Raw genomic sequence first — 16,292 nt, 5'->3', positions numbered from 1 at the left:
GTTATTTACGTGAGGAACTTTGGAAACTTTAGTTTGCAATGAATACGTTTCCTGGTTTATAAATACTTAAGGCAAATGAATTGCGAAGAAGTTAAGTAACATGATCTTTTATATTTCCAATTGTTTTTTTGTTTGCCGTATGTTAAAGCATGTCTAAAGAAATTTGTTATGTGGGAAACATATTATGTTTGTGCACTATACAAATGCCATACATTTGTATAAGTCAAATATTTCACAAACACCTCAATTTTAGTTTGGGGTTTTGGATTCTTGCGCCACAAAATCATGGTTATGATCAATGATACATAACGCACAAGCATTGTATCCAAGCATTGTAACTCGTAAAAAAAGATTCATCGATGTCTATAGGCCTACTAGAGGCATTTGTGTTTACTTCGAGGCACAGACTCGGATGATAACCTAAAATGCTAGCATAAATATATTTCAATTTTGAAAACTATTTCTTTAAGCAAGATTTTATTCAGGAACAGAATTTTTTGCTAACTTTGTTTTGAATATCCCTATTTGTATAAAAAAAAAGAGTTACGACATGGTGACGAAATGTAACGACTTTCTCAAGAATCTGCTTGATAATACACGATTGGATTTTTTTGCAACGTCTGTTCCAAGTGCGATATGGTTCTAGTACTATGCTATAAATGGCGTAGCCTGTTTGCACACCTGAAAAGCAAACTGGCAGAATATTCCCATGCTAATCAAATGCCTATGAATATTGTAGTGCTTTAGATCGGCGGTGCACAACTCAATTGGGAATACAAGCGAAAGTTTTTGAAATATTCTCGTTGTGTGCCACGACTGTATACTGAAATTGGGCACGCGTGCCCTGTGTTGTGCGCCCCGCTTTAGGTTAAAACATAATGCTTCATGCTGGAAGTGATGTTTAGCATAACATCATTAAACTTGTAGAATATATTACCCACTGACCAATGTTTGCTCCAGCGACTTTATTGCAGTAGAAAAATAAAGTAAAAGTGGTTATATTTTTTGGTTTTGATTGATGGGTATATGCCAGCCCTAATACAAAGCGTTAATATCGTAGTAATTATATCGTGCAATTATTTTACTTTCAAATGGATTTCTTGTATAGCAGTGGGTTCAAATAATACAATTGGTTCAATCATTTCATTATGGTCAACAAGAAATTATTCATGTCGCGCATTTGCAAGGAAAAGCTTATTCAAAATGATTCATTCTTGTAGAATTCGATTTTAAATGTTAATAATTAGGAGAAAATTTCGTTGAATCCCATTCATGCATTGTCTTGCATTAGTAGAATTAAAGGGTGATTACCTTATAGACTTATTCAAATATGACAGAAACGACTGTCCCCAATAATGTAAACGTGTTTAAACACTGTAAGTCTTTTTCCGAGAATACCGGCTTTCCGACGTTTAGTGATCATTTTCATTAGAATACCAATGTAATTCGATTCCAATGTACTCACTCAATGTACGGACAGTAGGAAAATTCATTTATTAAGAGAATTCTCCAAGCCAAAATAAACTTTCCAATTATATTGCAGCAAAATAATTGTAAAAAGACAGAATACACAAAAGAAAAAAATTTATATGTCTGATATGAAATGCTTGACCAATGAGACGACAATGTTCCTACTGCATCATACTTAACCTTGTTTGTTGCGAACAGTGCATAGGACACAAAGTGGCTAAAAGATCTTGTTCGATTCTTGTTCTTGTTGTTATGGAAAAAATCGTCTTTCTCTTTTATTACTTGACCCCCTTGAAATGTTGAGTAGTTGAAGATTACTGTTGTCGCTAGAGGGTTACCCCCCTATATTTATTTCAAAAATTGTATGGGTTCTATGGGATTCGTTTATTTGTGCGATTACGACATCGAAATCAAAAATTGCGCACCTTGTGGCGGTTCTGCGTTCGTGATTGTTGCAATCTGGTGATCAGTCGAAGTCGAAGGTTACTTGTACTACGCGGACCCCCACAATTTTCAAACCAAAAACAAAATATAAGAACATAGCATAGCGTCACGGTAAAAACCGAATTGCGTAAGTCATTTTTGGCGATTTTGAGTTTTTCATAAAATAGGTATTTATGTAATACTGCGCACCTATCTGTTAACTCAGATTTTTTTTTAAGAATTCCGAAACCCATAAAAATGGAGATTTAGTATGACATGCACATTTGTGCAATTGTTTCTTCATAATGAATTATCATTGTTACCGCAGGACTATTGTGACGTCACAGAGGCAAAATAATCTCGGCGAAGTATTTTCGAGTTTTTGCATCTCGGAATCTAGCGCGTATTAATTTGAATTTATACTACAGTATAGGAAGGCGTGCACTTGCGATATTCACTGTCCGAGTCCAATTCATCTTGGTTGGCTCTTATATTGGGTGCATTGCTGTTTTTTTCTTTATATTTAATCTTAGTCTTATTTCGGTGGGTGTGCAGAGCGTGTTATATTGATGATATATATATTCTTATATATAAAAAATAATGTAACTGAAACTGATTAGCTATTCTGGGGATTAGACATTGTAGATACTGAGAATTACATTCGTTTTTGGAATGTTTAGTTTTCAGGACTGGTGCATATAGTAAAGTTGCAAAATTGCGTATGTCCCCAAGTCATAGACACATTTCTGCCTAAGTCACAGTGCGCCATTATGACGTCACTTAACTGCATCATACAAATTTACTTAAATCCGGCTACGATCAAAAAATTGAACCATGGCAAATTATTGACTCTCAATGGCATAACAATATCATTAGGAAGTTTTTTACGTTTTTCTCAAAACTGCTAAAAATGACTTACGCAATTCGGTTATTAGCGTGACGATAGAGCTATTCGGACAACAATTAGCTGCCATTCCTCACGTACGCAATACAAGAAGCTCGTGTGTTCATCAAGTTTGTTCCATGCTTTCGTCTTGATTTTAACAAGTGTAGGAAACCCAATGTTCACATATGTAAGTGGAGAGGAAAGGGATTGTGATTTTAAATGCACTGTCGTTATGCTAACAACAAAATGATATCAAAACTAAGTTTTTGTTTTGCACAAAAACTACTGGAAAAAGTGGTGACATAATGGACAAAATTTCAACATTGTCAAACAACCAGTTTGAGAACTTCTGCTCTAGACCAGGGGTCCGCAACTACTTTTTAGCGAGACCCAAAAAAAAATTCTCGCGACCCAAGCATTTAGTAAACATGTAATTAGTTTTCGATTTTAAGACTATTGTCGACACTAGCATTTTTATTGCACAAAATTTTATGAAACTTAGCACATAAAATTGTGAATAATAGCGTTTATTATGACTAATGCAAATTATAAGCTTTGTGTATAATACACAATATATCAAATCGAGGTTTAATTTGAGAGACGGCAACTCGATTATATTTTTCTTCCTCTAGCCTTGATCTGTAATTGTATGTTATGTATGAAAACGCTAATAGGCGCGAAAAAATGTATTGGTTTTTTAATGAATTTTGGATGCTTTGCTGTAAGATGGCGTTTCAATATCGCTGCTTTCAAGCTTTTGTTGGTAAGAACATGAGGAACGTTTGTTCGTTGAAACAAACAACGCATTGAGGACGTGAATAATCATTTATAAGAATACACGTGAAACCAATCTTTACACATTATTCGCTGTTATTCCGCTTATATGTATGATTTGAGTGATGTATTTCTACGATGAAGATGAGTCTTTTGTCGGGCATTGATCCCCACTGCTATAAGTGCTCCGTACGGAGCCTCAGGGCTCCGCGAGCTATTGGTTCACTTAAAAAACAACTGACTTGGTTAATTTTGTATCTGTGAAGAAGCATTAACGTCACTAATAAAATTTGACGACGGTGATTCAAATATAACATGGTTTTCTAAAAGGGAGGGGGTTCAGAATAGAAAATTCCCGAGCAACACTCATCGCGATTAGACCACTTCTTAAAAAGCGACTTTTTCAGCGGTGTTGCGTAAAATATTCAATCCATGGCCGACCCGAGAATTTAAAATGTCTTCTCATATCAATTCAATTGTGTTCATCGTTGCTCGCCTTTGAGTTTACTAATTTACTACAGCAACCACGAAATACTTGTTAAACCGTCTACTAGCAATGAATGGATTGAAATCGTATTTTTGAGTTGCTCTTTCAGCACTTAGGATTATCGCAATGTTTCGTTGTTAAGTGAGAGTTTGCAGTTATGAAGCCAATTATATTTGATACCTTCATATCGAAATCGGTCTATGCATGAATGTATCAGTGATTTCTAGATGCAGTGATAGGACAAATATCGGCCGACACAGTATAATGATCAAACTTTCATTGAAGGGTTTAGATCAGGGGTCGGCAAACTACGGCCAGCGGGCCGGATCCGGCCCACGACGCTTCACTGAATTATATTACCAAAACAGCTTTATTGACGATTATATTCTTTACGTGACAGAATTTGTTTTGAGAAACTAAATTATACTATAACCTAACAAGCCTATAATTGATTATAATTAGAGAAACAAAACGTAAAAAAGTTGATGCTGAGCGCAAATGAGTTTAACGACTCTGAAAATATTCAAATGATCAGTCTTCGCGCACTGCTTGAAATTTAACTGAAATCTGCGTGAAAAAATGTGATTCATGGGCCATTCCTTTGGTTTTTAACTTTCTAAAAATACGTGCGGCCCGCCAATGACTTGCAACCTTTAATTTTGGCCCGCGAACGACAAAAGTTTGCCGACCTCTGGTTTAGACTTTAGAGCCAGTGAAGTTATACAGTCATCCCAACACAAATCCTCGACCCACTGCCCTATATCCCTCCACTTTCCTATTCTCGATCCGCTGCCCTGCTGTCTCTCTCACCTCGGCCAACTGCTCCACCTCCCTCAACCTTCCTATCCTCGACCAACCGCCCTAACTCCCTCAACCTTCCTATCCTCGACCCACTGTCCAATTTCCCCCAACCTTCCTATTCCCTTCAACCTTTTTATCCTCGACTCTTTGCCCTATTTCCCTCAACTTTTCTATCCTCGATCCGCTGCACTATCTGCCTCAAACTTCCCACCCTCGACCCACTGTCCTACCTCCCTCAATTTTCCTATCTTCGACCCACGGCGCTATACCACTCAGTACCTAACCTAACAGCGCTATAATCACGATTCGATCGTCAATTTGAACTTTATCATCTTGCGACCAACTTCCATGTGTTATAGCCTACTGGTCGAGTATGCCAATGAGATGATTCAATCGTACGTCGACAAAACGTGATTGACGGCATTCGTAAATGTAGGCTGGAATGTCAAATGGATAACCATAATTAGTGGCTTAAAAATGTGCTTATAATTAGGCTACTGATGGCATCGGGTTCGGAGACGCTGTTTTCAAAATTTTAACAGGCCGTTAAATATCGACATATAGGAGTTCCTTTTCAGAAACTCATTCAATGTCGCCTGTATTTCCGTGCAAGGCAAAACGATGAGGAAATAATCAAATATTTGCACGCTTGGTCTTTTTCGATGGATGTTCAGCCATGTCCTGCATTTTTTAATCCAACTCAGATAGATGTATATATAATTTTTTTTACGTGACTGAGAAGGCTGAAAAGTCAAAAACAGTCGAAAATATAAGTCGCTCAGTGAGTGTAATTCCTTTCAAACTATTTTTAAGCCATGAAATGTTTCGTCGTAGCTAGCGTTGCCAACTGCCCTTTAATTCAGCGTATAGTCCCAAAATTGAGCTTATCTTATCTGCAACTCGATGAAGTTGCAAAGGACGCAGTTCGTACGTAATCTTTGGCATCGCTTTTACTATAAAATGTTGGAGAAAAATACTTTTTACGGACCAGAGCACTATTGCTTTTTTCGGATCAGCATCATATTGCCACAAGACTCACGACATGGTCAATTATTAAGTGCATAAAACGGCTTGTTAAAATTCAGAAAACTGTCGTTCTCAACAAGAAACCGTCAGTAGCCCAATTAGTCACTCATTTTTAAACTGCCAAATATGGTTATTGTTTACCATTTGAGATTCCAGCCTACATAAACGAATGCCGTCAATCATGCTTTGTCGACGTACGATTGAATCATCTCATTGGCATACACCACCAGTATAAACCAAGGAAGTTGGTCGCAAGATAGTAAGGTTCAGTGTGGCGATCGGGTCGTGAACAAAGCGCCGTTAGGTCAGGTACTGAATAGTATAGCACCGTAGGTCAAAGATAGGTAAGCTGTGGCAGATAGGGCAGTGTGGCGAGAATAGATAGATTGGTGGAGATAGGGCAGTGGGTCGGGAAGACAAAGGTTGAGGCAGATGGAGCGGTGGTTCGAGGATGGGAAAGTTGGGGAGATAGGGCAGTGGGTCGAGGATAGGGAGATAGCGTAGTGGGTCGAGGATAGGAAGGTTGAGTGAGATAGGGCAGTGGGTCGAGGATAGGAAAGTTGAAGGAGGTCGGACAGTGGGCCGAGGACAGGTAAGTAGATGGAGATAGGGCAGTGGGTCGAGAACAGTTTTCAAGTAAACGAATAGCTCGCGGAGGCCCTAAGTTCTGAGGCTCCGTACGGAGCACTTTAAGAACCTAAAATCTACGTAGTACAATGCAAACAACTAAGTAACGCAGGGGTCTTAAACTCAATTTACTTGTGGGCCGCTGGGGCAGAGTCTGGATGAGTCCGGGTCGCATCAGGTTTTCCACAATAAAAGCTTAGCAACTCGTTTAAATTGTATTCCTTGTGCACTACAACTTTAACTGTGCAGATAAAACATGTCGGGATGCTCCTATGCTCAACAAAGAAATATTGCATTTCCCAGTTTTTTGAAATTGTCTGTGCTCATCACCAACCTTTCTGTTTACTGAAACTTCACTTCCAACGTCACGTTTAGGGATGTGCGAAATTATAAAATTCCATCTTGTAATAACTGTTGCGCTGATGTTTCAATCAAGAATTTAGCCGATGGGCAGTGATGTTTCGCCACATGGGAAACATGGTTACAATGTATCAAGATAAATCTAAGCGTTAGTGATTGTGACGTCAAAATTCAAGGAACACTTGTTTTTAAATTATTTCAGGCGATCGAATATCAGGCCTACAGGTATGGTACTGGTAGGTTACCGCACCGCATATTCCTTTCAGGGGATAGATGATAAAATATATATTTTTGACCTGCGTGACTATATCTTATATTACGGAGTTTCCCGTTTTCGGCCAGGGAACACTTACATTTTTTATATCACCTCGCGGAACACCAAAAAATGAAAGGGTTAAATTGATAAAGAAAAACGGTGCAATGTAGCGGTTCCCAATGGTTTCACCGTGGCGAGTTGCAAATGCGCGACAAACTTTCAGCATTTCAAAGTAAAACCAGGTAGAGATGGAGGAAGAACGGTTGACCTTTTGCCTTTATTCTTTATACTTAATTGTTTGTCTTTAACAAAACCAAAAGAAGTAGCCTACTGTAAATTTGATAATGAAATTAACAGTCAAAAAGCTAAACCGACGGTTAACGAAATTACCCCTATCCTAACTAAGTTAGTCCACTTCAGGCCGACAGTGACGTGATTTTAAACGGTCAGTTGGGCAACAACTTCATGATTCTCAGATCGCCATGGCGACCAATTTAGATGCATTTTTTATTCCTTTTCCACGCAACACTCGGAAAATGCTCGCGGAACATTACTGTTCAGCGGAACACAGTTTGGGAAGCGCTGTTATATTGAAAGCATTAATCATGCTAACTGAGCTAAATGACTTGCGGGCCGCACTCACATTAAACTTTTATACCAAGGCGGGGGCCACAAGCTATTATCCTGCGGGCCGCAATTGGCCCGCGGGCCGCGAGTTTGAGACCCCTGATTAGTAACGAGTGTTTACCCGACTTTGATCTCTTGAATTCTTCCTCTTTACACTCTACCAATTGCAAAATTATTGGTACTTATTTCAAGAATGGTTTTGCGAGTTCAAGACTTATATTTACCAAAACAAAACTAAAAACTAACACACAACACGCGAAAACCGCCAAAACGAGATAATATTCACAACCACGAAAGACTGTCTGAATGGCAAAAGTATCTGAGCGCTTCTGAAACGTTTATTGTTACTTCAATTTTGCACTTATGCTGATTGGCCAATGTTACGACAGTAAATAAGGAAGTGTATACTCGGGGAAACATCCATAATTATAATTGGAGATCTATAAAGTTGTTATACATAAATACGCTAAACAGACGCGATGCTCATATTTATGAAAAATTTAAATTGTTTCGCGACCCAGAGCGGAGGGCTTCGCGACCCAAATTTGGGTCGCGACCCCGTAGTTGCGGACCCCTGCTCGAGACCACAAAAAAACGATTTTAGAGCGCGGTTTTGTTTAAAAATTCACACAATCCTCAAAATGTACAATATACAATATGTGATTTCAAAGAAATTAATTCAGCCATTTTGAATTTTGTTGTGTATTATGATCACGCGAAAGAAGAACGCGAATTTATACACTATCAGTATCTAAAACTCATACAAGTAATATATATGCAGAAATATAATGCATTACTTGTTGGCCCATGACAGCAAGAAGCTAAGCTAAATGTACTTAAAGCCTTGTTCATTGTGTCCTCGGAATGTCTCTACTGTTATTTAAAAATAGCCATCTCTTTTACATCGGCACATGAATTTTGTTGAATCACAGCACGGATAAGCTGTGGGTGACGTTGAATAATCAGCTTTAGATGTGTTGTCTGCTTTAATATCAGCAATAATATTTGATCTCAGGCTTTCGGCTGATTCTAGAATTTTCAGATAATCTGGATCGGTCTGCGCGGTAATCGGAGTGCTTTCGGCTTGATCTTTCTCCAGATTAAACACAAGCGGTGGGTTGTGAGATACTTGTGGTGCTTCTTTGCCGTTACAACTGCGAGATGTTCCACCTGTACCACCTGTCTTCCAGAATATTTTGTATGGGCCCATACGGATCGTATCGATTTCACCAATGGGATGAGTTACTCCACTGTTAGGATGATAAAGCACCTGAAATAAGGTGATTGTTTGGTCACAAAATTAAAGGAAGATATGATTTCTATATTTATCCCGTGAGAGCCATTAAAACGGCTTAATAACATCGCAAGACCAGGGCTTCTTCGCTCGATCAAAAAAGTTACAAAATCAAATCGTTTTTTCATCAATTAAAATCGTATCTATATTGCTTCCTTATAGAGCAAGGCTGCCCAACCCGCGGCCCGCCCTATAAGTTTGTAAGCCGACTTTTTATGTTTTTATCATTTTATATTTCAATATATAACCTTAGGTATGCTTCGTGATTTTGATGTGATAATTCCTGCCATCTATCTACACTCAAATGCCGTTTCTTATTATTACGTATATGTGTCAAGTCTTGCACCCTGGTGAACATCGACGTCAGTTTTGTTTTTATTTTTCGCAGAACTGAGCGTTCTGTTCGACAAACTGGAAAGATATTGTGCCATCATTGCGGACGAACGCTGAGCGCAATTATAGGAATGAATTTGGAGCCTAAATTTGCAAATTAATATCATTCTGATTGTTCTCTTACGTGTCTGCTCTGATCGTCTTTATCGCCAACGTAAAATAAAAAGTCAACAATATCTTTGGTATTGGTCTCGGGATTCGTTGTCCTTTTATGTTTTTTTTTTCATCTAATGTTTGGGTTAAATAAGATTTCCGAATTGTCGTCATTGCGTATCCGTCAATAATTCTGATAAAATTGACCCAATGGCATGCTGCATATTTGCCCATAAGTCTTTGTAATGTTACTTCATTGAATACTTGTATTGGTGTTTCAAATTTTACGAAACCGCCTACTTAAACTTGATATTTTCGCGACATTGGCGTCTATTATGCTGATTTAAACATTAAGGCAGTGACAGTATCATAGCTACTGAAAACTTAGGACTTAGGACTCAGGACTTTGATGGTATTAATGTTTGGTACAAACGTTTGCGACCCGCGACGAATTTTGTCACGTGAAAGTGGCCCGCGAGACGAAAAAGGTTGGGCAGGCCTGTTATAGAGTATTGAATTGGTTATTCAAAACACTGTTCGGGAGTTGGAAAATCGGGACGCCGACTACGTTCGTTATTCAAAAAGTGGGCTTGTGTGTTAATAAGGCGAGATTCTTGCATATGACTATGAAAGTTGAGCAGAGATGGCTCACTGAAAATGCGGTACTTTTATAGGATATACGATCACCAAGTGTTTGTCTTTCCAATAAATATTTAACTGCTATGGAAGAATTGGACGAGTGTAAAATGCAAAGCACGTTATCTAACTAAAACGTGGATTATATCATTCATATATATATATGTAGTAGTGTACAGTTATAGATAAGGTTCAGAAGATCATATACAGATTATTAGTAACTTACATCATGTGCTTTGGTTGATACGCCTTGAAGGACGTTCGCCACGTCAATTCCGTCATACTTTCTATACTTCGGCATTTCTATTCCCGCGGATTTCAACATAGTGGGAAAAACGTCCATAGACGATAACAGTGCGTCGCTTGTAGTGTTTGGTTTGATGTGGCCAGGCCACACAACGATTGCAGGTTCTCTGTGACCAGCCTCCCAAGTTGTACATTTTGCTGTACAGCCTCCGCCGTATGTCGTTGTCAGCCAAGTACCAAGAAATGGTCCGCTGTTTCCTCTTTAAAATCGAATTAAGATATGTTACTAAAATAGCATGCATAATGATAGCTAATCATTAAAGCTAAATTTCTTCTTATGGCAAGAAAACATGGCCTGATAAATTGTTTAAAAATATAGCCTACTAGCGCTAATTGAAGAGGCCTAGTGACACCACCAAATATGTAGAGGATGATTCAGCTCTTTAGCGCTATCTACTTGCATTACTTGAGAAATGCTTATCAAAAAATGGTGTTACGACTTATTGGATTTGTTTCATATATATATGCTATATGAGGAAACCCATTTACTGTATATATACATGTCTGTCGCAAAAAATCAACTCCGACGTTGTTGTTTTCATGGGAGTGGGAAAATACTCTTGCCGAAATCTATTCTGACTTTTATGAAATTCCCCGCTAGTAATTCAGCTATCATCTCACCCATATTCACATTTTGATTGCCATGGTCCGTTGTCACCCGTAAACCAAATCATTGTATTGTCTTCTTTTCCTCCTTCGTGTAATGTGCTGAGAATTCGTCCTATGACGTCATCCATTTCGTGCAAAGTATCAGCATAGACAGTTTTGACATCGGTTGAATTCGTGAACCTAATGAGAAAAAACGGAATTAGATACTGAAGATAGCACTTACAATACTAGTCACGGATAGCGGAAGCTGGAATGTGTCATTGGGGTTCCGCTTCGCCAAATGGTTAAAAACTGGTCTACTGGTCTAACCAGTTCAACATTGGTATTAAATAAACGTTTATCAATTCAGATTAATAGCGGAATTACGCTAGGATACATTTAAACTTCAAAACAGTGGTTCTCAAACGGTGGGGCGTGCCCCACAAGAGAGGCGTGGACAAATTTTGAGGGGGCGTGAAGCTGATTAAACATACAAATATTTGTTAGATTTGATTATGGCCGCCTTATTTTGGATAATTATGTTTTTTTATTTCGAATATTCATGTTCCATTCACGTGTTTTCAATGTGTTTTTTGAATAAAACATACTTTAGGCTTACTATCTGTTATTTGTAGCCTATTGTTAGCTATCTTTGAGGTTGGGCGTGAAACTTGACAACTTCTAAAAAGGGACGCGGCTAAAAAAGTTTGAGAACCACTGCTAGTAACCAAGGCTACATTCATAGGTTTTTGATGCAGTTGCTACTTTCTTATCATTTTATGTAAATCTTAAGTTTTCATTTTACCAATTTCTTATAAAAGTTGCCATCAAAGCAATATGTCTTTTCAGAGCTAGTGAAATGATTCATAATAAAGCTATCGGAAAAGGTATGATGTAAACTTGACCTTGGAGCATGAGCGTGCGGAACATGCATATGGGCAAACGCAACATAAAGAAAGAACGGTTCATCTCCTTGAGATGCTTCAGAGAGAAATTGCTGTGCCTTTTCTGCGTAATGATCTCCTAGGTTTATTAAATCAACGGGTTGTTCGACGATATCTCGGTTTTTGTATAAAGGTACAGCTGTATTGGAGTCTTGGCAGACTGCAAAATAAAAGCGATATACTTATTATACTTATATACATTATCAATGTTAAAGAGCAATTTTAATGATGGAAAATGCAGTAAATTCAAAATCACAAATGGATGAGAAGTGATTAATCATTGGTAAAAATATGACAGAAGTTCGTTTTGCAACGAAGTAAATTATCCCAAATTTAGCGGGCGTGATTACTAGGACAACTACCACTTGAGTTTGGTTTGAATGTACATAAATTAAAATGAATTAAATGTCGATTTCGACTCTGTACGGTTGGCATATATATACACATACAATAAAGACAGTTACAAGTTACTTCACAGTTTAGTCTGAATATTCTGAAAATTTTACACTTCGATTTGTTGCTTAGTGAAACGTGGTAAAACAACCATATATTGACTCAAATATTTGGGTTTGACATGCCATTACGGTACTAAATAAAAATGCTAAAACTGCAAACTGAGCGACGCCAGCAGAAACGCAGCGGAATGGCACAAATCGTAGCACACTCGACAGAATTTCTGAGAATTTGAATACACTCATGTTTCACAATAAAGGTCTGTTTCGATACAATTACAGTAAACCGCAAATTATGGATTGAATAATCACTCCTTAGAAGCAGGGAGATGTTTGAAGATCAAAATACTATCTTAGTAACATAACCACATAACTTGTTTTTCTGTACCACGACGTCATCTCGAAACAACTATTTCCGATTGTCTATATATTAAGATGTGTAATATTAATTTAATCATTTTGCGGGAGTTCAATCGCATTTGGGAAGCGGTGGGAATTTTGAATATATATAGAAGGAAATAAAACGAATCATTTCTGATATTTGGCAACTTACCAACGTCATTAACATCCGACGTGTTATTGCTTGGAGTTTTTGCGCATGGCTTACACATCGGACGATTGAATGTAGGCACATCTACACATCCCATATCGTTACTGTAAGGAAGTCCATAATAAAAATCAAATCCACGCGAACTTGGGTGATATTTCTCCGTAATACCAAGATGCCATTTACCTAAATGTTAAACCTGGCCTTTAGTTCTTCAAAAACAATTGATAGAAGTAAAAATATTAATATAATGTAGAACAGAGAGAGTTGGAGATCATAATGTGGGTGATATTTCTCCGTAATACCAAGATGCCATTTACCTAAATGTTAAACCTGGCCTTTAGTTCTTCAAAAACAATTGATAGAAGTAAAAATATTAATATAATGTAGAACAGAGAGAGTTGGAGATCATAATGATTCCTCTATAATCTATATTCTATACCAATCATTCCAGTGCGGTATCCATTTTCTTTAAGAACCTCTGCAAGTATGGTTTCATTTCTTGGAAGTCCTCCAACAGAATTAGGAATAAAATTTGTGACAAGTCCGGTTCTAGCGCCAAGCCTTCCAGTCAACAACGCTGCCCTTGATGGGGCGCAGACAGATGAACCAGTGTGAAAATCTGTCAACCTAACAAATAAAGCAAATTTAAATCAAAACTAGTATTAGTAAAACTGTTCTGCAACAACATACCATCCCACGAGCCCGTATTTGATGATGTGAGTTTTCAGAACCGATGAAAAGTTTAGTTATGCATACTATTCAAGTTTTTTTTTTTAAATTTTTGAAAAAGGGTTTCTCACTTAAGGTAAACGTAACACTGAATAGGCTTAATAAATGAACAATTTCAATTCAATTAAACAATTTTAAGCAAATATGAATATGACACAAGATTAACATGTAGTTATATTTGCTCACTTTTATTTTAAAACTTACAATAAAGATAATAACAATAACCCACAGAACGCAAAGTTTATATGTTTTGTTCACCTGTACTTTTTCTAATATTTGTTCAGTGTTTTGAGGTGCTCAACCTTACCAATTACCTCATTCCCATTTCAGCCATCTTGTTTAAATTTGGTGTTACATGTTGATTTTCTTTCCAGTTCGCCCCGAGGTCTCCCCATCCGATGTCATCAGCAAAAAATATAATGAAGTTCGGTCGCGAATTCTGAAGAAACAACTCTGTTAAAATTTGTGATTGCAATGATTCAATATAATATTAACATAGATATGTAGCTATTAATAACTGCAATCAAGCATCTGAATAATAATTATGAATGATTTTTGCTTGACGTTAATCTATATCAGAGGTGTGCAAACTGCGGCCCGCGGGCCAAATGCGGACCACAAAGAAAAACTGCGCGGCCCGCGGAGAAGTGCCAATTTTGAATGGCGTACCCGCGAATCGGGTTTTTAGTTTAGTTAATCTGGTACGTGCGAGCAATTCCAATCCCCATATCAACACCTGAGTACCACAGTCATAGAAGCAAAACTAGCTAACAAAATAGATGATATAAAAACGAATTTCTCACTGAATTCGTTTAAAGTCGGTGTGAACATAAATTTGAATAGTAGTTTCTTTAGAAATTTATGTGTTTTAACTCACGATTTCCGCAAGGACCCTTAACAATGCCGAAAGACCAGTAACAAGAAGAAACAATTTTTTGTGTCTGCAACTACTGGAAAAGCTATCTCAATGCGTCCCGCGGCTTTACCCAGTTACTTGTATCTGGCCCTCATGTAATAAAGGTTGCACACCCCTGATCTATATCATCACTTTGCAATGTTTACTTTACACAGATCTTGAAATAATTTTATTGATGTTGCAACAGCATTTTACATTTGAATAATTTAGTGTATTTTACTTACGGGTTTTTCATCCACATAACCGTATAAACTCCAGAATTGAAATAGCAGGAAACCCCCTGCCACTGTAATAATAATTGGGGTCGTTGCCTTCATTGTTAATTTTTTCTATCTCATATGAGTACTATACCAGGTACTCGTAAAAAACTAAAAATTTGCTGAAATTTATAAGTAAATCCTGTGAAGATGTATAATTTATAACGATAATACAATATATTATCGACAACTTATAGATTTTTCTCATCGGAATTACGAATCAATTTTAACACTAGACGTTGGTCACGTATCGTTTGCATATATATAACAATATTTAATATTTGAATTTATGCCTAAGGCTGTTTTTGACGTTCGGCTTCTCTCACTGTCGTAATAGAGTTGCATTTTCCATTTTCACGGATTCAGATGTCAATGTTGAATGGGTGGTCTGTAGACTTATCGTCCTAATGGCGCTAGTCGGAGTCGGAGTCGAATCGAACAGAAGCTTGGCAACGCCAAATTCTTTGCAGTTGAAATTTTCTTATTTCAAATTTGAGAGAGGAAATCGGAATCATATGAACTCGTAGACAGAGTCGTATTTTTTGTCAACCCCATCCGGGAGTCGGATGCAAATATTGCTCACTAATATGACAGCTTATTATAATGCTCAAATATACGAACACAAAACTCAAAACAAAACCAACAAAAAACACCATTCTTCGAGTAGCCTTTCACAATAATTACCGTACCTAGTCTACAGTGCGTTATCGGTATGAAATAACTTTGGCGTGACGCGACTTCACAAACGAAAACGAACGACAGTCGTCATTCTGTCATAAAAACGTGTCCCCACAAATGAAAATATTCCGCTATCTTCATTGGGTTAGGCCCTCGATAGCGAAAGGATCGACTACAAGACAAACCCACAGAAGATAAACTACGCCGCCACCGCCTCTTCGACCCTGCTTCAATTTCAGCTTCAGAAGATCCCGTCGAAACATCTCGACCTCGGACACTCTCCCTGAAGACCGACGAAGACCTGGACTTTCCAGCAATGATGCAAGTCCTCAAAAACGACTCGTCAACAAAAGAGTTTTGTGAGCAAATGAAAGGGCTCTTTGACGGTCGAAAGGGAACTTGGGTCCTGACTTTTGTGGCAATTGGCAACCCAAATGCCAGTTGCCGCGAGAATTTTCTTCCGTCTACATGTGGTCAGATAAAAACGGCAAAGAGTACCATTACTGTGACACTGCCAAGCGAGGCTTCGATCCGGATCTCCATACGGGGAATCCCAGACGAAACTTCGTACACAAAATAGGTTACTGAGATCAACCAGCTTGGCTGTGGAACAGTGAAACAATCAATCAAGAACTGGCACCAAGGGACCGCAATCTACAACCGGCACACCTCGTTTCTCATCGGTGGATTCAGAAAAGATCGTCTGCCAGACTACATAG

The 16,292-nt window shown here is 38.0% G+C and overlaps 1 protein-coding gene across 1 annotated transcript; it reads right to left on the bottom strand.

The window, feature by feature from the left end:
- Positions 1–8,423: 8,423 nt before the first annotated feature.
- On the bottom strand, positions 8,424–15,034 carry LOC144424389 (arylsulfatase G-like). Its single transcript, XM_078113686.1, has 8 exons — positions 14,863–15,034; positions 14,037–14,161; positions 13,433–13,620; positions 12,997–13,176; positions 11,953–12,151; positions 11,081–11,248; positions 10,380–10,659; positions 8,424–9,007 (listed from the first exon to the last, which is right to left on the bottom strand). The coding sequence occupies exons 1-8, from the start codon at positions 14,953–14,955 to the stop codon at positions 8,618–8,620; spliced, it is 1,623 nt and encodes a 540-aa protein (XP_077969812.1). The 5' UTR covers positions 14,956–15,034; the 3' UTR covers positions 8,424–8,617.
- Between the last annotated feature and the right edge of the window lie 1,258 nt (positions 15,035–16,292).

This window comes from Styela clava, chromosome 6, assembly GCF_964204865.1.
Source record: "Styela clava chromosome 6, kaStyClav1.hap1.2, whole genome shotgun sequence".
Taxonomy (NCBI): domain Eukaryota; kingdom Metazoa; phylum Chordata; class Ascidiacea; order Stolidobranchia; family Styelidae; genus Styela; species Styela clava.
This window is presented reverse-complemented; position numbering and strand designations above follow the sequence as displayed.